The following is a 21,293-nucleotide window of genomic DNA, read 5'->3' as shown; positions in this document are numbered from 1 at the left end:
TGCAATAGTTTGAGTAGGTTAGAATTATCAGAAAACTGATTTTATTTTCACCCAACATAGCTATAGAAACACAAATCTTTTCAACCAACGCTAGATACAAACACACAAAAATAAACAAGGCAATGAGAACCTTTGTCAACCTATGTTAGTGAACTTAGCAGATCATTTTTAGCAGATCAAAAAAAAATGTGAGTTCTTATCGCGTGCAGTTGAGTTCTACAGTTCCTGATACTTTTTAGAAATAGTTCTGGCGTTTTTACCTTAAAAAACGACATTTGAAAAAATGATCTGCCAACTTCCCGTAGTAGATAATTTTTAGCAGATCAAAAAAAATGTGAGTTCTTATCGCGTGCAGTTGAGTTCTACAGTTTCTGATACTTTTTAGAAATAGTTCTGGCGTTTTTACCTTAAAAAACGACATTTGAAAAAATAATCTGCCAACTTCCCCGTAGCATATCATTTTTAGCAGATCAAAAAAAAATGTGAGTTCTTATCGCGTGCAGTTGAGTTCTACAGTTCCTGATACTTTTTAGAAATACTCGCGTAAAATGAAACACTAGAAAATTTATTTATGTCATATTTCATCACGCCGTAGCACCATGCCGTAGCATCATGCCGTAGCATCACGCCGTAGCATCACGCCGTAGTATCATGCCGTAGCATCACGCCGTAGCTTCATGCCGTAGCTTCATGCCGTAGCATCATATCGTAGCATCATGCCGTAGAATCATGCCGTAGCATCATGCCGTAGCATCGCGCCGTAGCATTACGCCGTAGCATCACGCCGTAGCATCATGCCGTAGCATCACGCTGTAGCATCATGCCGTAGCATCACACCGTAGCATCACGCCGTAGCATCACGCCGTAACACATGCCGTAGCATTACGCCGTAGCATCACGCCGTAGCATCACAGCGTAGCATCACGCCGTAGCATCACGTCGTAGCATCACGTCGTAGCATCACGTCGTAGCATTACGTCTTAAGCTGGGTCCACATTTGTAGCATTTCGGTGTATCGTATCTCCGTTGCGTGGCCTCGGCGCGTATCATGATCGCTAGTTAGGACGCAAGATGATACCCGTTGATGATACACGCCGTATCTGATACGGCCCGATCCGCACTAACTGTGTATCATGATACACCGCGTATCTGATACGCGTATCACGATCGGTGGTATGGACGTATTTTGATACTGTATTACGATACGATATACGTGATACACCGCGAACCATCGTGTGTCGGTTTTTCCGCGATCATCAAAGAGGATACACATCGTATCGATCAAGTTTGGACGTGAATGCAATTGATACGCGATCATTGCCTGTGTTCCCGCCATTTCGTGGTTTGTGAAAGAGGAGTAAACATGTAAGATGAGCTGGGATAACGAAAGTGTTATAAAACTAATCGACGCCTATAAAAGAAAAGAAGTATTATGGGATCTCAAGCACAAGAATTACTTCAACAAAGTGTTGAAGAAAGACGCTTGGGACGAGCTGGAGGAAGAGTTACAGTTTTAGAGTTACTGAACCGTACGAGAGGGGAAGGTACACTGAAAGAAACGCGTATCAGGAAAAGATATGAGAATCGGATGAAAACTGGAGCGTCCATTGCCACCGATACATTGACATGACACAGCATTTGATAAGTATGGACGCGTTTTTTTTCAAGATACGCCTTTATAATACGACATGGACAAATGAGCGTCCATATTTATGATACAAATACTCGATACGATACGACTGATTGTGATACGTCAAGATGCTACAAATGTGGACCCAGCTTTAGCATCACGTCGTAGCATTACGTCTTAGGCCGGGTCCACATTTGTAGCATCTTGACGTATCACGATCAGTCGTATCGTATCGAGTATTTGTATCATAAATATGGACGCTCATTTGTCCATGTCGTATTATAAAGGCGTATCTTGAAAAAAAACGCGTCCATACTTATCAAATGCTGTATCATCTCAGTGTATCGGCGACAATGGACGCTCCAGATCGCGTATCAATTGCATTCACGTCCAAACTTGATCGATACGATGTGTATCCTCTTTGATGATCGCGGAAAAACCGACACACGATGGTTCGCGGTGTATCACGTATATCGTATCGTAATACAGTATCAAAATACGTCCATACCACCGATCGTGATACGCGTATCAGATACGAGGTGTATCATGATACACGGTTAGTGCGGATCGGGCCGTATCAGATACGGTGTGTATCATCAACGGGTATCATCTTGCGTCCAAACTAGCGATCATGATACGCGCCGAGGCCACGCAACGGAGATACGATACACCGAAATGCTACAAATGTGGACCCGGCCTTAGCATCACGTAGCCGGGTCCAGGTCGGATTTTTTCAAATGCTATATGCTAAAAATGATCTGCTAAGTTCACTAACATTGTCAACCTTGGGAATGTTGGTTAAAAACAGATATAATCCCGTAATTGATGAGGGTTAAAAAACGCGGTGACATTTAAATGTGAATATATGTATATTCAAAAGGTCACAAACTTGGATTGATTATTCCTTCGTTAATTGTATTAAAAATAGATAGTATATGTAATTTTCCTATGTAGCAAACGTGTTGCCATACAACAGATTCTATCTTTACTGGTCGTTATTTTTAACACGCTTCTATTTGCTTCACCTGTATGTTTGTATGTAAGCGACTCCTATACACGATTTGGACCCACTTTAAACGCACAGATTTAATTCAAACTGCACACATATCAAGGATCGGTGACCCGAAATTTTGTGTCAGTGTTTCGGGTCATTTGTCAACAGGATGGCGGTTCTACAGGGGTCTTAGTACGCAATGACAAAAAGAAAAATGATGGTCAGATACCGGATACCTTAAGATACTGTAATATTTTATATTAGAGAATCTTAACATAAAATATTATAGTATCTTCACCGTGTGTGATGCTTAAGCGTTTTTTTAACTATATTCATTAATTTATTATAAAAGGACAGGCTCTAACATATTAAAAGTCATATTTCTCATTAAACGCAAGAAATACATTATGAAAATACGCAACATGGGACATTAATTATTTCCGTTTTAATATCGAAGAGAAATTTGCAAGCGTAAGATTTCACGATATTAAATTGTGAACTCAACCTAATTCGTGTCAAGCCTTCGTCTACTATAAAACCTACATTTTACAAATATATTAAACACACACGTCCCATTAACATGATTTTTCTTAGACATGAAAAAAATATATATTTTTTATTTAGAGCAATTTTTAACGTCGCAATGAAGAATGTTTAGAAAAGATGCTGCTATTATGATATAATTGGTTTCATATGCACATTATCTTGTTTAGCCCATTGAGCCTCGAACGGCCCGATCGGTCCACGACACAATGGATTTTCTATTGTGTCTGTGATTCCGGGGCCTGAGTTTTTAAATATTCAAAAATAAAAGCGGGTAGGTACAAGAATTTTTTAGGTAGGTACCTATATTCACTGTCACAAATATCAAAAACCAATCATCCATAATGTCAGTAATGAAATAGAATTGATAGTTATACATAAAAGTGAAGTCCCGTGTCCCCGTAGTGGGGTAAGGGGCAGATGCATTATGCATACATCTGTTTCACTGATCGATTTTCTTTAGGGACAAGTAGGTGATCAGCCTTCTGTATCCTACCAGACCGAGACATTTTTTTTTTCTTCGTCTCCACCGGGAATCGAACCCAGGACCCCTCGGTTCTACGCTCACGCGTCAACCACTGTACCAAGGAGGCGGTCACGAGTTATACATACCACTTACTTTATATCTACACCATAGTATGAACTAGAAACTTAACCATCTTCCTATCTGTAAAACGTCAAAAATCGAAATCTATTTGGAAAAACCACGAAACCCTTTTAGAGTTAATTACATACGCTATTATAGACGTTATTATTCAATATTCTTAATAGTTTATAAAAACGATGAGATGAGATAAGGTTTCAATTAAGCAACGACCGTCCAGTTATCAACATGAAAATTTTTGTGAGTAATTCTTGTATATTTTTTGTATCTCTGATAAGGTGTGTCATCTGATGGCTTAAAGAGATAATTTTTAGGCTGCATTATTAACACTTTGGACATTATTACTTTTTTCAATAATGTTTTTGTAACAATAATGAACACACGAATTGTTAGGGAGAACTTACCCTTATTCTTAATCTCATTCTTTCTGTAAATTGTCTAAAAATTTCAATATTCCTATTTTTTTTGGTCGTTTAAAAACACTATTTACTTCCAGAAAGTTACAATAAAACGTAAATTAATCGCATTCATACAAAATTCTACACAAATAAATTCTTAATATTCCACTTTTATCACATAAATATTGACAATGAACTCCTTTTCAGTTACCAGTCCTCTTTTACCTGGCTGCATCAGAAGCGCAGTCATTATTCGATCCCCTAGAAGCTGTATCGAGCATTGGATCAAACCTTGGTGATGAAATCGGTTCCAACGTGGAGAATATGATAGGTTCCACCTTGGGAATGGGAGATATGGGAGATATGGAAGGAATGGGAGGAGGAGGAACGGAAGACATGGGTTTAGATTACCTGGGAGGACAGGGGTTAAATGGAATTGGATTAGGCGGCTTGGAAAATGGCCTGGGACTTGATGGATTGGGGGATGGCATGGGACTTGGTGGTTTGGGTAATGGTATGGGGCTAGGTGGTTTAGCGAATGGTTTGGGGTTATTCGATTGATGTATAAAATATGAACAATAAAGCTTTTAAAATATAGGTATGACTTGATTCATTTATTTCCTTGATGCTTGTGCGTTGCATAGGCATAACATATGAAATATAAATAAAGTATGTATATTCTTTAGGTCATGTCTGATGTTCCTTTTGGATGCAATGAATGTGTAGTATCAAACTATCAATATACGTAAATAATATGATTAACATTTCGTTATATATGTTCATTTTTATTTTTTATTAACGTATAAATTAGCACAAAACTTGACCAAAACCGAATGAAATCAAATTCTAGATTTTCTCCAAAATAAATACATATATATATATATATATATATATATAAAATTCAGTTTATGTTTTTATAGCAAATAATGTTTGACAAATTTGCGACTCTACAAAACTTACTTTACTACATTATGTGTTATTTATTCTCCCTTTACAAGTCTACCCTTTGAGTTACATTAAGGGACTTTATACGAACAAGTTGAAGGTTGAATTACAAAGTTGACATCCGAAATGCTTGTAAATATTCACGGCAAAAACATCTTGAGGCCTTATAGAGTGTACGACACGATCGTACGACACGTCGCGTCGCATCGAAAACATACTTCTATTGCGCAAAAAGTGGGTTGTAGTCGTCCTGATTTTTAACAGCTGCGGCATAAAGTTTTGCTTATTTACTGTAATTTAGCGATACACGAGATTCGTCAAAAATGCAATTGCAAACAGATTTTTGTATAGCTAGGTACACGTAGTTATATGTAGGTATCCATAAGAAAGTATTGAAATTACATCTGTGTTCGTTTTTGTATGCACAAATAACTTATACACTTTTGTATTAGAAAAGTAATAAAACAAAGTTATAGTAACGCAGTACAAATGTATGACAAATTATAAAAATTCAAATATATTATTTCAAAAATATACCGATCACGATATCGTATCGGCTTATGTAAAAATACTTTAAAGTAATTTTGCAATTATGAGGTTTATAATGTACTGTAACTTTCTAAGAGCCATTGTTATTGCTATTTAGGTAATAACCTAATTTTAGTCCAAAATGGATTTCGCATGTATGTTTTACTACATAAACTTGGCTATCTGTACGTCAAATTTAATTAAAAACTGCGTTTTGTAACAAACACGGCTATAAATCTTGACATTATCAACCAAATATGGCTATGAATTATTAATGTGATATTGAAAAATAATGTAATTCGTAAACATTAAATTCTTTAACAAAATTCCACGCTTATTTATAGATGGCAGCAAAAACAATTTATCATTTATATCATCCATTATTCTTATTAGTTGTCCCCACCCACAGCATTGAAATTACCTGAAACAAAGTAAAAATCTAATAAATATAAGGCCTTATACACAATATAGGATAACATAGAGTGCGAAATTTTGTAAATTTATTTATTTATAAAGAAAGAGAAGGAAAGTCAATCCGAATTGCCCTAATTATAATTAATATAATTGTCATTTAGTCTCTTTCTCATTTCATAATTTGTCCAAGAGAAAAAATTAACAAAGTAGATTAGTACTAAGTCAGATTAAAAAAAAGATTTAGGTATAGGTCTTAAATACAGACTAAACTTGATAATTAAAAACGCAGTTTCTGAACAGTTCTCTCATAATTGATTACATCATAATGTTGCGAGATAATATGATATAATCGATTTAGTTAAATCGATTTATAATGACAATCGATTATTTCCTTAATGACCGTATAAAGGTTTATGGGAAGAACCTGAGTTAACAGTCAATCATCAACTGCCTAGTGATATGTTATTGAATTCATAACAATGAAACTCACGGTAAATATTTATTCATGTTTCTTGACGTAATTTAACTGAGACAACTTTTACTTTAAATGTGTAAAAATTTTGAAGTAAAAGTTGTCTCATTGCTAAAATGTCTAACATAATAATATGAAACAAATAATATACAAAGGCAAAGGCAAATATTGGCCAAAAAGATTGTATTTCTTTATGTAAATATAGAAAAAACGACTGAATTATAGGTTAACCTTCTATACAACTTTATTACAAAACGTTCTGTATACATATCTAATTTAATTTAACATTCACAGGTAATTTTAGCATGCCTCGTTTGCGTAGCAATCGTGGAGGCGCAATCCGACCTAGTAAGAGAAATTCTTAAGCGGAAGATCGCATCCATCCTGGCCAGACGGTTGGCCCATGATGGCCAACTGGGGGAGTCAAGTAGGGACTACGCAAGGGGCAGACATTACGCTGGTAGACGGTATGATAATGGGGCAAGTGGTGCTGAAGGATCCGCGTTCCATAATGCGGGTAGACGAGAATTCCACAATATTGGACACCATCACAGCAAAGTTGTTCAGGTAAGAGATACAAAATTTGAGGCAGATTAAATGGATATTATTCACCTTTCTCCAACTAGACAGATCTTTACAATACTTATGAATCATGTTATATTACGTATCTCTAATTCATAGACGACGTGGTAGCGACGTATGTAAATAAAACAATATGAACCAGTTTATTATTAAAAGTAGTTAAAGATAAATAATTAAAATTTAAAAAATAAAAGCCTCTCACACTGCATGATCGATTGCAAATGATACAACTACATTTTGTTCTATTTTTATGGTAAGGTATACATAGTATAAATTGAATTATGCTTTTCCAGGTGACCAAAAAGGAGTCCTCAGAGAGTCACAACATAGGCGGTTCAGAGGCTTACGACAATGCAGCAGCAGCTGGTCGACGGTACCACAAACACCATAGCGGCGCTAGCGAGAATGCCAATGATTACTCGAGAGGACAGGACCAATCTATTTCAGCTTAATATAGTATGCGATTAAAAAGGGATGAAGTGTTTTATTACTTACTAGCTTCCGCCCGCGACTCCGTCCGCGCGGAAAAATTAAGAAAAACTAAGATTTATTTTTTTTCTACGTATTTTTCCGGGATAAAAAGTATCCTATTTTATACCCAGGATAATAAGGTATAATTATACCAAGTTTCATCGAAATCGAACCGTTAGTTTTTACGTGATGCCTTCACATACAGACAGACAGACAGACAGACAGACAGACAAAAAATTTTTTAATCACATATTTGGGTTTGGTATCGATCCAGTAACACCCCCTGCTATTTATTTTTTCAATATTTTCAATGTACAGAATTAACCCTTCTACAGATTTATTATATGTATAGATATTATTTCCAAGTGAATTAGTTCGTGCGATAGAATCACCCACAAGCCTTCCGCAGTTTTTCCAGCATAGCTCCGTTCCCTTTGCACTTAGCGTGATGATAGATATCTTATAGCCTTCCTCGATAAATAGAATATCTAACACTGAAAGAATCTTTCAAATCGGACCGTATTACCGTAATAACATATAAACAAATCTTAACACCGGATTGGCAGCAGTTTGTTTTTCATAGGTCACTCATAACCTTAATTATTAAAACCTTGAAGATATTTCTGTTCACAAAAATATTTCAATTCAATGATTGTACTAAAATTGTAATAAAATCATCTAAAAGTACACTCGCCTTTCATAGCTGTATGTCCTCAACCAATAAACTTGAGTTTCCTCTATAGAAGATTAACTTAAAACGAAGTTGCATGTACCAGCTAGTCAAGATTAATTCCTCGAGTTTACACATTGCCTCTCCATCCCCTGCCATTTTTAATTAGGCAAAGAGCCTTAAACGAAAAGCGAAAGCAAAACCAGGTCAGATGTGTATTTAGATTACTGTATATACTGGTTGTTGCCTGTCGATTCTCTTGTCTATTTAGCATTTAGCTTAATGTACGGATAAGAAAACCTTTATGTTTAGGTACGGTAAGCAAACAAGATACGATAGCAGAAATAAAACAAACAACGCAAATAGAAATCGTTTTTCATATAGATTTTGTACTATGGAAAGCCAAGTTCAAAATCGTTGAAAAAAATTTGACAATAGCATTTTTACAAATATAAAAAAATGTAAAAAAATTATTTATAGGCGAGAATGGTGGATCATTATCGTAACTTGATAGGTCTTAACAGTGTTTTAGAGAATATCAGGTATTTGGGAATAGATACAGGATAAGCATAACAATATCGGAGGTTGTTATGATGAAAAGAATAACATCTATCATATGAATTATCCTCTCTCTGGTTTGAAAGAAAATCTTATATATAAAAATGAATCGCAAAATGTGTTGGTAAGCGCATAACTCGAGAACGGCTGAACTGATTTCGATAATTCTTTTTTTATTATATTCCTTGAAGTACGAGGAGGGTTCTTATGTAGAGAAAACGTAAACATGTACCACGGGCGAAGCCGGGGCGGACCGCTAGTTATGAAATAAAACTGAATCCATTGTATTAAAAATTGAAACTTCACATTTCAATAAACTCGCAAAAAAATAATAAACAATTAAATTTGAAATCAATATTTTAAATATTCACAGGTATCGGTATTTCAGTAGAATGAAATTTAATACTCTCAGTGCATTCACCTGCTGTTAAAAATATTAATACTTTACGAGGTTTATTTTTCAAGTGAGTGCGAATTAAAATTAAATTTATCTGGTGCAACTATTTCCGCAGATTTATTTAAAAAAAAATTTCTTCACAGACTGCAAGATGTTATACATTTAAAATTAAAGGTTTCAAAATAAAAAAATATAATGGATCATTGAAAAGAAGATTCATGAGAGAATTCTTTTTCCTTGGCTGTTGTTTTTTTGAACGAGCCCATAGATTTTTTGTCTGTGTATTTTTTCACTAATCTCTGGGTTCGTCTATGAAATAATTAATTGTTCTGAAGGTGAATCGACTTTAAGTCATCATATCTATTTCTCTCTCTATTTACTCCCAAAATTCACTAAAATACCGAATTACATTGGCATTTAATGATTCTTAGTTTTCCCACAATTAATTAAAGAAATGGAACTTCCATCAATCTAATTCTCAGCCTAAAGAACCAACTAATTTTCTCCTACAGTCAATCATTTAATTTAATCGTATTCTATATGCAAATTAACTTCTTGTTAAAAGATATTTTGTTCTTGTCGCTTTAGTATTCGAAAGTTTTATGCAATTACGAAGTTTAGAATTTGAGGTAAAAAATAAGATTTTTCAAAAACAAGTCTTTATTTAAATTTCTTTCTGATAGTTTTAGTGGTTAAAAACATGACTGTAAACGTTCGACTTTCGTTTACTGATTCATAATTTTATAATTTTCAATAATTGTATTATTTTAATTATTCATCGTGACTGAATGAACCACGATTGTCGTTAAAAATAACACTTTTTATCGTCATCAAAATCAATAATTTTAGGAAATTTACGAATGAAGCGTTTTCATAGTTCAATACAATTTTATGTTTCTTAATTCCTACTAGGTATACTTGTTTGTTCAATTCAAAAACGGCTGATCAGATTTGAAAGAAACTTGGCATAGTGATAGATTTTAAGCCGCATCTTGGCACGTGAAAATCCACATAATCCAACTGGTTATTGATAGATGTATTTATAGAAAATATTTTAAATATTCTTGTATTAGGTATAGTAAAGTTCCATTTGAGGATTTTCATTCTTAGTCACGATATCGAATCTTTTTGATCAATATTTAAATACAATTGTATTAACATAGATGCAAAAATAATCCTAAAGTAACCGTCATGAGAAGCTATAAATTTTGTAAACAAGTGTTCAGGAGTTCACAACATTTGGACCAACAAAAAAAATGAATTTGTTTAAGATTTAATAAATTATTAAGTAACAAATATTAATTAACATAAATATTATTTAAGAATAATTATTCGTCAGATTCAGATGTTTCCATTTCTGTGTCAGAATCAGTGACATGTATCACGAAGCTGTCTACAGTTTTATCAATCATCTCATCGATTTTGGAATAAAAATTATCTTCTTCCTTGATAACATGCTCCACACAACGCTTCCAATTTTCCGAAGTAATCTGCTGCAGTCCCTCTTGTAATAATTGTTTTACCTCGTCAAATTTAAAATTTGTATTTTTGCGAGCAACATATCCTTTTACGTTGGCCCAAATTAGCTCAATTGGATTAAGCTCACAATGATATGGCGGGAGTCTCAATACTTCCACACCTTATATTTTTTTGCAAGCTCGTCCACTACATAAGTTTTAAAATTGTCTTTAACATTTTTTACTTTTAGCAGTAATTCAGTCTTAATTTCATTGTCGTCGTAAGAAATATTCTTACTTACAAGCCAATTTTGTATATCATTTTTTTTCCAGGCAGTAGTAGGAATTCTTTCAAGACGCCTTGAGTGGTATGGTGCATTGTCCATTACCACTACTGCATTTTCTCCAAGTTTTGGGAGAACGTTTTCGAACCATTGTTCAAAATGTGTTGCATCCATTGATTCATGGTAATCTCCCGTCTTCTTGCATTCAAATATATTTTCACCGCCCTCTACAAAACCGTTCTCATTGCCGATATGGGTAATTATTAATCGTTTACCTTTTGACGTTGGGTTACGTGCACCAATGCTAAGTCCTTCTAGGAAAGCCTGCTTCTTACTTTTAACTTGTTTGTCTACCCAAGTTTTATTTACGGTATGTCCTGTAAAAACAATTAAACATTTGTTAATTAGCGTCTTGCGCAGTAAAAGAGTTGAAGTACATTATTATTAATACACACTTGTGATAGCCCTTAAGAACTAATGTCTCAAGGTCGGCGGCGCGTGGGTTATATTTATTTTGCAAATAGATTTGCAGTATCATACACATCACTTCACGGTAAAGGCGACGGTATTTGCTTACAATCAGGCGAACCGTATGGTAGTCTGCCGTTTCACTGCAATAAAAAAAAACACACTAACCTGCATTCACCCATGTCTCATCCATGTAAAATATCTGGCGATTTTGTTGTCTATAGTCTTTAATAGATTTCAAATATTTTCGCCGCCATATTGTTATGTCATCTCTATCAATAAGTGCGTTATTTCGCTGTCGTTTTATATATTTAAAGTTTAAATGCTTTATTAGCCGCCTGAGAGTTGTTTCGCTAAAATTTGGCATATCTTCATCGTCATTGACTGCCTGAAGAATCTTGGGAATTGTTGGTAATTGGCCATTTAAAAAGAAACTGTGAATTTTTTTCCTAATTACGGATTTATCAAAATCGTCTACTTTCTGATAAAATTTAGGCCTGTCTTTAGACTTGATAGGTGATTTTATTCCCTCTTCTGATTTATATTCTTTTAATATATTATACACAGATGCTATGCCAATTCCCAAAATCGATGCTGTTTTTTTATTTATTTCGGTTTTGTAGGGATATTCATTCGATGGCCAATTTTCTTTCACGTACTTATATACGTTGATCACCATATTTTTCTCATTAACCGTAAAGCTCGTCACCTGTAAAAATCACCGGTAGTCACTTGTCACACGAAGCTCAAGCTATATCTCCAGGTATACCAATTAACCTAACCAATTACTTCACAATTTAAAACCTACTTCTAATATTAACCTTAAGTTTCCAAAGATTAGCGCGTTTGAACAAACAACTCTTTCTTTTTACTTATTATATATTTTAGATAAATTGTATTACGCACCTTTTGACGTTTTTTTCGTGGCGAATTTATTTCCTTAGATGTACTGGCTACTGGCTCCATTATACGTAATAACAAATAAAATTAACGCAACAATTAAAGTAACAACAATAAAAAAGTGATAACGAAACAATAACAAAATTAACAATAACAACCAGATCCGCGATATATGCAAAGCAATGAAACAACTCAAATGATGCGTTTATTTCAAAATGGCGTCCCGATAGTTCACAATCCCTGCGACGGACGCGTTCCGGTACCAAGAAACACAAACGATAGCGCTTTGCGTCGTTAAAATATGATCCGACTAAATTAAATAGGTTGTTACTTTCATATAACCCGTCTATATTTCATGTCGATTGAATATGGTCAATTTATTATTATCTCGCAGTATAAAATGTTTACTTAGTAAAAGATGTTTGTTTACATAATTTATAGCTTCTCGTGACGGGTACTTTAGTTAAATATTTTATAAAATTAAATTGTATATTTTTTGAGAATCGCCCGTGTGAATAGAGCCTAATACGGATATATAAACTGGATAAAAGTGAATTCGAGCGAACAAAACCTCATTCCGCACACAATCGCCTATTATCTCAACAATATGAACACCTTTGTGAGTATTCCTATTAATTTTATAATATTTTTTTTTTCATATTTAGATAGTATATTCTATTTTTTTTTGATTTTATTGTGGTGGGAATTATATTTTTTGTGTGTATGTTTGTTACTCTTTCACGGGAAAAGCAGTTATGTAGCTTGACTACAAGACTATAAAAATACCTACTCGCTTTTTCCCGCGGACTCGTCCGTGTGTGACGCCGCGCGGCAAAGCTAGTAACTACAATTCCGTTACTGAGCTTTTTCCATATTTCAAAACCTCACACTCAATTTTATATTGAAGACCATTATATTTGAGTAGAAAAAATTGGATAAAGTATTTATATATATAGACTAGCGGTCCGCCCCGGCTTCGTGGTACATGAAAAATAGATGTTGGCCGATTCTCAGACTTACCCGATATGCACAGAAAATTTCATGAGAATCGGTCCACCCGTTTCGGAGGAGTATGCAGACTAACATTGTGACACGAGAATTTTTATATATTAGATAAGATACCTACTATTTTTTTTTTACTAACAGTAATATATTTTTTAATTTCTCCTTTTTCACTTTTACAGGCAATCATCATCGCTAGCGCAGCTACCCTTCTTTTCTTTATGGTAATGACTTATTTATATCAATCTTTTTTAATCTGTGACGGGTTTTGTGTCTCATTTTTTAGAGACATAGAGTAATACGAATTCAAAAGTATTATTTTAAACTACCTTCTTTAAAATATGGCTTATTAAAATCGTGTTGAAATTGCGTCAATATATTTTGGAAATTGTATATCTCTGGATGCATTTAAATTTATTCATATACCGATTTTGTTAAACTTTTTGACAACTTAAATAAATAACGATAAGCAACAAAATATCTCAAGTTCTATTAAAATAATTTACAAAAGTTGATATCAAGTAGGTCGGTATTGTTATGATAATAACTCATAGCCTTATAAACTAAAAATAACTTTATAATCTCTAGTTCAATTATTCGAGTTTTAAAATTTTGAAAAAAAAAATTCAGTCTGCTGCTTAAGTTGCTACGAACGAACGATTAAAAAACTAGCAGTATCCTAGAAGGAAAAAAAAATTCCAATTCATATTAATAACTTAATTCATTTGACGAAAATAACATTTTAAAGTTTGTATCAAAGCATAATATTTAACCTTCAGTAGTCTGTAGTTACAGTAACGTATAACCACGACCATCAAAATGCGAAATTTGTTAGTTTTATTTTAATAATACTAGAATAGTAGATATTCCACTAAATCAGCCATTTTCTTTTATTCAGGCCACAATGACTGAAGCCTGTATCATACCGATTCCTCCACCGGACGGCTTTACAAAAATCGCTAAGAAAGTCTTTGAAAAAATCAAAAACTAAACCGAAACATTTCCTGGCCATTAATATAATAATGCCAATGTAACAATGATATCCGAAATGCTAGATCCAATGAAACATCTAACTGAAATCTTTCACTTGTTCTCTTCTAAAATTAAGTTCTAAAAATTACCCATAGAGATTTGTAAACGAAATTGCGTATACGCACTTGGCATTATAATGTTAATGTCACATCGAAATATTCTTGTTTGTCACGAATAAACTTATTAACTATTCTTCGGGTTTTTAATTTGAAACCTTATTTTGTGCGCCAATGTCTATGTCGGGAACATTATGTATATGTCAAGGAATATTTAAAGTGGAACGCAAGGATGTTACATCTGACTGGGCCCTCGTACAATGGGCATTGTTGGGCCTGGGCGAGTAGGGGCAATCATGATAGTGTAGAGGGTCTAAATGTCTATGTAGATTTTAATTCATAATCGACGTAATGGCGGCAAACATCGACCATCATTTGTTGGGCCAACGCCTCCGATTCTGAAGAGGACCCATAACATTTTATGACCGTTATTTTATTTTTTCTTCCTACTTTATACCAGTTTTTTCCACACAGGCAACTCAGGCCAATGCCTGCGTCGTGCCGATAAATCCAGAGAAGGCTATGGAGTTCATGGGGAAAATGGTGGAGAAGGGGCAACAAATAGTTACGAGCCAATAATTATTTTATAACTAGTACAATTAACAATCCGGAGGTAATGTTGGCATATAATAAAAGTGAAAGTCGCAATGTAAATTGATAATAAATATTTAATTGTACTTGAATATATTTTATTTACTTTTTTAAGTTTACATGCTCATCCTTTAAGATCCTTTTTGTTTATATTCAAAGAAGATATTTGTGAAGAAATAGTTAAGTATCAGATCAAGTTATAATAAACAAAATAAAAATTCTCACAACTTTTAAAGCCTCAAATATAGGTGTAGGTATACCTATATTATCTCGCCATTCAGTTCTAATAATATTTTAGTCCAAATATACATACCTACCCAAGACGATATATTAACATCATACTAATATATGATACACTATACCTACATGTCTATCTAGAAATCGAACCGACACCTCAACCTTACAACAAAAAACCATGTTAAAAACACAACCGCAACGCAAAAGCGGAATCATTTATTCAAGACGTTTCACTAAACAAACAAAACTACAAGTCACTTTGCCACTTACAAACAATCTTGAATAATACAACAATAATTTCATTATTCGTCCCCCACCGAGGACTTTCTGAAACTTAGACTACGAGAGTGTAAAAGCCTTCGTCCGAATAATAGAATTACGTCTTTTGTCTAACGGGCCTTGAAAAATTCTATTACATTAAAACGCTCGTGTATTTCGTTTACAAGTTTACGACGCCTGTTACAAAAGTATTCCGCAAATAAATACTAGTGTATCGTTGTATTTATTATACTCAATAAAACATTAATTATAGACTTCCTATACAAGCACTTTAGGATCGTCGTACCATAATTTTACTATTTACCACCGGTTTAGAAAGCAGTCTCTACAAAGAAGAACCGAACTACTGAAAACGTAGACTTAAAAATTGGTATTTGTAACTAGGGTGCCTACCTACTGATGAATATAATCCAATCCATGAATAAGAGCAGACGTCTATCAACAAATACTGAACTGACGAATCACGATTATTTTAAATAAAAAAACACGCTTAAATAACACATGAAATTATTGTATTGTCATCGATCCTTTATCTATACTAATATTATAAAGAGGAAAGGTTTGTATGTATGTATGTATGTATGGTTTTCACGCATAAACTACTGGACCGATTTTGATGAAATTTGGCACAGATAATCTTTAGACCCTGAGAAAGAACATAGGCTACCTTTTAATTCGAAATATGTACCATGGGCGAAGCCGGGGCGGACCGCTAGTGTATAAAGTTGAAATAAATCTGTCAGTTTAAGGTCAAAATCGAGTCTAAGGAGTCATACAACATACAGGTGAAGCTAGTAAAGGCGTGTAACAAAAACACGAGTGAAGATGTTTATTTCTGCCAACTGCAATAGTTTTTAGTCGGAAAGTCGACTGCTGGAAATCGATGAGCAGTCAGCAGCCAAGTTTTTAAAATGCAACTTTTTATCGTTCCTAATTACTTGTGTTTCGGGCAGATAAATAAATGTTACTTAAAATGTAATACATCTAGGTTCATTTATAATTATTATACCAAGTGAAAGGTAAAACGTCAGACGCATTTTGACAGGAGCTTCTTCTCATGAAACTGAACAACTTTTGTTCTACAACTTGCTGAATTCGTAAAAAAAATTAGACTTTGTAAGGAAACTTCGCTAATCAGCTGACCGATTTCCATACAAAGTCCAATTTTTTTTCTACGAATTCAGCAAAGTTGTAGAACAAAAGTTATTCAGTTTCATGAGAAGAAGCTCCTGCCAAAATGCGTCTGACGTCTTACCAGTCACCCTGTATAGATTATATCTACTATCGAGTTATAAAATTGTGTTAAAAGTGTCTGTTTGTGGTTTTATACTAACTACAATAAAGTACTTGGACTGCGTATTAACGCAGAAATCACATTTACTTTAAAAGGTTACAATTTCTTTAAAATATAAACACTGCTACTTTAAAATAATAATTCAGTGTACTGGAAATTGGAATATATTTATTACAGTGCATTTTATTATTCATAACATAATACCTTGGATACATTTCCATTCCCTTTGAGCAAATTAGAAGCATATTCTCAACATAATTTAAAACAATGAATAAATCACTATAAAATCATATTTGTTTTATTTTTGAAATCCTTACGAATTAAGCGTACAAATTCAATGATCAAAGGCATAACATTAAAGTAAACGTAGGCGTAGCAAAATTCAATCTTAGAAAATTGAGTGAATAGATTTCATATAAAAATACAATTAACTTATAAATATTTTCAATTCATCTCTATTAACATCTTAGTATTCTTCTTAGGCAACTTACTTCTTCTGGGCAAACCATGCATAGGTATGCATGGTTTGCCCAGAAGAAGTCGCTGATTAACAATTAGGTTGCCATAAATATATTGTGCAGATATCTTTATTAACGTCTTACAGAATTTATAACACGTCAGCATTACTATACAACCAAAATATTGATTCTGCTACTAATTGTACTGCACATACATCTTATGCAGAGTTTCTTACATCACCATGTTAGAAATAACTCTATTCCTGAAAACAGACAAACCCACAGGCCCGAACCCCCAATATCTTAAATATTTTTTTGTGTTTGATTTTACGCGAGTATTATACATTTAGAAATAAAAGATTTTAACGAATTTTAAACGCGATTTAGGGCTCTTTCAATTTATGCGTTTCGTATCGGACCGCTACAGTGCCGAAACGGTGCGTTTGTCGTACGGCGCACGGCCGGTCGTTTGTTTTCATACAAAATGCACGGTGCGGCAACAGTGCGGCGTCCGTACCGCTAACGCTCGACAGCAGGACGGCAACGTCGCAAGTCCCATAGGGATGTCGGAAATGCAATAAAGTATCGATATATATCGTATTGATGTTTTTTTGAAAATATATCAATATCGATATTGATATTTTTATTACAAAATATCGATATATCGGTATGATTTGTCATTTGACAGAGAATATTCGTGCACTAAAAATTAATTTTTTGGTCTAATCTAATTCAATCATCTTACATTTCTACGGGTACTCAAGTATAGAAATACGCGCGTTTTGAGGTTATAATGTATAAGTCAGTCGTGGTAATTATACGGACGGGCAGTTGAAATTGAAATTGACTAACAGAGTTGCCAACTTAAAAACCAAACTATAAATTTAAAACAGCACTAGCATACAAACGCACGGCAGTCAGATACGCTTTCAATTTAAGCGTTTGGTAACGGACTGCTACCGTACTGCAACGGCACGGCAGCGGGTTATAACTAGCGGCACGGAAAACGTGCGGTAGCGGTCCGATACGAAACGCATAAATTGAAAGAGCCCTAATCATTATTTACTATCCCGACGTTTCGCACACTTTACAGCGAGCATAGTCACGGAGAGACTACGATGTTATATGTCTTGATGGTTATTAAAAAAATCGCGTTTAAAAACTGTTAAAATCTTAATTTCTACACTTGTAGGCCGTTTTAAAATCTAATTATCCTTAACAAAGATGTTTGTGAATCCATTTTCTCTAACAAGGTCCCCTCCTTTGATCTGCCGACTTGTAGTGGCCATTATAATTATGTTCAAGGAATCAATATTTGTTAGACCCTTGACGTTTACAATATTTTATTTCAGGAATTTTGAACAAAGACGGAGATCGCAAGGTTATCTTACTAGGTATATCTAAAAGCATATAAACAGATACCTAGGTATATTTCTTTTCAATTCAGCTCAAGGTTTAAACGGGAATAATATTTTTAAATATTTTTCTTAAAAAACAATAGTGAAAATGTGAAATTGTACAATTCTCACAAAATCGAAAGTACTGTTCAATATCGACCACAAGTAACGACTGTTCATCATTACTTAACGGCATCCCCATTACTTGGAAATTTGTTAATTGTTCATTGACCATAATTAATTACAATTTAATACTAAACTAATTGAATGTCTTTAGTGCATCAATATAAAAACCAAACGTTTTAACGTATCTACATCATTCGGTCTGGTGTATCAACAACAACATGAAGCTCATCGTAAGTTTGCAAATGTCTATTAGCATTTTATTTCCTTTATTTAATTGTCCAAATATTCTAAAACAGTTCTTATTTCACAGGTGGTCGTTTCCGTACTTTCCTGCGCGCTCATGCTCGAAGCGGTACCCTTCGGGGTGCTTGGCTTGGGCTCAAGAGCAGCGCACGCCTTGGGCAATCATCTATTAGGACTTGGCAATCGTGGCGAGCGCGGCCTCGACGATGTAGCCGGCAACTACAGTCCTGAGGGCATCCAAGACAATTTGTCCAACTTGGACGCTGATGGCAATCCGATAGTTGAGGGAGCGCGTATTGGTGCTGGTATATTGAACGAAGGCGCTCGCGATATTGGTATCGGTGATTTGGGACTGGGAGGTGGAGAGTCGCACAGCAGGAGGTACGCCAACGGCAGGAACCGAGCCGCTCAGAACTATAACAGAGGCGAGGGCGGCGCGCAGAACCAGTACGCACACAACGCTGGCGCTAATGAGTTCCACAATGTTGGACATCACCACAACAAGGCTGTGACGGTAAGCTTTTTTTTTATGATATAGGATAGCAAACGAGCAGACGCGTCGCCTGGTGTTAAGCGATACACGCCGCCCATAAGCATCCACTCCACTGGGAAGTGGATGTGTTGCTGTCCTCAAAGGGATTTGGAAGGAGTTAGGTAGAAGGGGCGAGGATGGGAGGGAATGAGGATAGGGAAGGAGAGGATGGGTAGGGGATGGGAAGGGATGTGGGCCTATTATAGTAAACTGGTAGCTAGATACACCTTACGCTGAAAGAATTATATTCCTCCATTAAAGCGAGCAAGTAAACAGCAAACATCCTTAATCGCATTTAAAATTCGACTCTGACCACAGAAAACCATACCAAATATCTAACTTCACACACATCTTTCTACTTAACTAGTTTACCTATGCAAATTTCAATACCATTCGTTAAACAAGTCATCATATAGCAACTACTATTACTCCCCAATTTATTATACCCCCAAACCATCTCCAGGTGACCAAATCCGAGAACGACGAGGACCACAACATAGGCGGCTCCGCGGCTCACAACATCGGCGCCAGCGCAGGCCGCAGGTTCCATAACCATGCTAACGGGGCCGTCGACCGAGCCAACGACTACGCCCAGGGTGATGACCAATCTTCTGGCTTGATCCAGTAAGGAGTAGAAACTAAGATGTATTTCTATTTCTTAAATGTGTTTTTCAATAAATACGTTTTCAACTAAAATGTATTTTATTCCCAAAACTATTATATTGTCGTTTTATCGTTGCATATGAACACCAGAAATGAATTCTGAGTAAAAAATACAAACACAATAGATGTGAATCAGACAAATAAAAATACTAAAATAAAACCTAAAGTTAATAATATAATAAATTAAATTAAATTTCAAAGGTAAAAAATCTAATTAATAAATATATTCATATTATTATGAAAATTACTCAGTCGGAATTAATTTAAGAAATATCCATCAAATCATTCAACATAATATAACATACTCAAAATAATAAGCTCTTAAAAACTATAACATTTTCACACTTTACACCATTTAATCACATCACCAAAAAGAACCTCTATATTTCTATTAATCTTCTAGAATTGAACTATAGCAACATCATCAATTCTACTCGATAGCGCCTCTCAAATTTCACAATACCACACTGCGGTCCTGTATAGGAATACAATACAACTGAGAATGAAATAAAATACAAAATATATTAAATAAAACGATCTCATCGCCGCTGTGCATTCTGATACTGACAGGTGTGTCTTCAACAGATATGAAAACAGTTTATTTATGAAAATATCGAATCGAATGATCTTTTCGATACAACATGTTTATATCATTTTCACCAACCGTCTCACAAAGATTCAATCAATGAAACAACATCTTTGAAGTTAGGTTATATTTTAAGAAATTGAGTTGATATAAAAAAAAACTCTTTACATTTCGCTAGTCCAAAATATATTTCCTACTAGTGGTCCGCCCCGGCTTCGCCCGTGGTACATATTTCGCAATAAAAGATAGCCTATGTCCTTTCTCGGGTATCAAAATATCTCCATACAAAATTTCATGCAAATTGGTTCAGTAGTTTAGGCGTGATTGAGTAACAGACAGACAGACAGACAGTTACTTTCGCATTTATAATATTAGTATGGATTTATCATTCAACCAATTATAATCAAAAGCTTCTCTACTTCAATAGACACTTATCATCACCATCATTACTATTCTGTCATAGGCCCCCAAAACTTGCACTA

The 21,293-nt window shown here is 34.6% G+C and overlaps 4 protein-coding genes and 1 long non-coding RNA gene across 5 annotated transcripts in view; 4 read left to right on the top strand and 1 right to left on the bottom strand.

Annotated features, from left to right (window-relative positions):
• The window catches only part of Cals (calsyntenin 1), a 189,928-nt gene that overhangs the window by 86,650 nt on the left and 81,985 nt on the right, over positions 1 to 21,293 (bottom strand). The window lies entirely within an intron of this gene.
• Positions 3,983 to 4,730, top strand: LOC149898010 (uncharacterized). The gene is made up of 2 exons (XM_090115670.1): positions 3,983 to 4,011; positions 4,377 to 4,730. The coding sequence occupies exons 1-2, from the start codon at positions 4,000 to 4,002 to the stop codon at positions 4,728 to 4,730; spliced, it is 366 nt and encodes a 121-aa protein (XP_089971796.1). The 5' UTR covers positions 3,983 to 3,999.
• LOC149898009 (uncharacterized) lies at positions 6,496 to 7,562 on the top strand. The gene is made up of 3 exons (XM_090115669.1): positions 6,496 to 6,547; positions 6,823 to 7,095; positions 7,404 to 7,562. Exons 1-3 carry the CDS (start codon positions 6,536 to 6,538, stop codon positions 7,560 to 7,562), a joined length of 444 nt encoding a protein of 147 aa, XP_089971795.1. The 5' UTR covers positions 6,496 to 6,535.
• On the top strand, positions 12,837 to 15,056 carry LOC149898008 (uncharacterized). The gene is made up of 3 exons (XR_016458120.1): positions 12,837 to 12,934; positions 13,500 to 13,541; positions 14,880 to 15,056. It is a non-coding gene; the product is annotated as an uncharacterized LOC149898008 (long non-coding RNA).
• On the top strand, positions 18,995 to 20,191 carry LOC149898007 (uncharacterized). Its single transcript, XM_090115744.1, has 3 exons — positions 18,995 to 19,017; positions 19,098 to 19,544; positions 20,026 to 20,191. The coding sequence occupies exons 1-3, from the start codon at positions 19,006 to 19,008 to the stop codon at positions 20,188 to 20,190; spliced, it is 624 nt and encodes a 207-aa protein (XP_089971870.1). The 5' UTR covers positions 18,995 to 19,005; the 3' UTR covers position 20,191.

Source organism: Colias eurytheme, chromosome 24, assembly GCF_061535395.1.
Source record: "Colias eurytheme isolate Ceu_HAF_F1 chromosome 24, ilColEury1 Martin Lab GWU primary, whole genome shotgun sequence".
In the NCBI taxonomy this organism is placed as follows: domain Eukaryota; kingdom Metazoa; phylum Arthropoda; class Insecta; order Lepidoptera; family Pieridae; genus Colias; species Colias eurytheme.
Note: the sequence above shows the minus strand (reverse complement) of the source record. Positions and strands in the feature narration are given on the sequence as shown.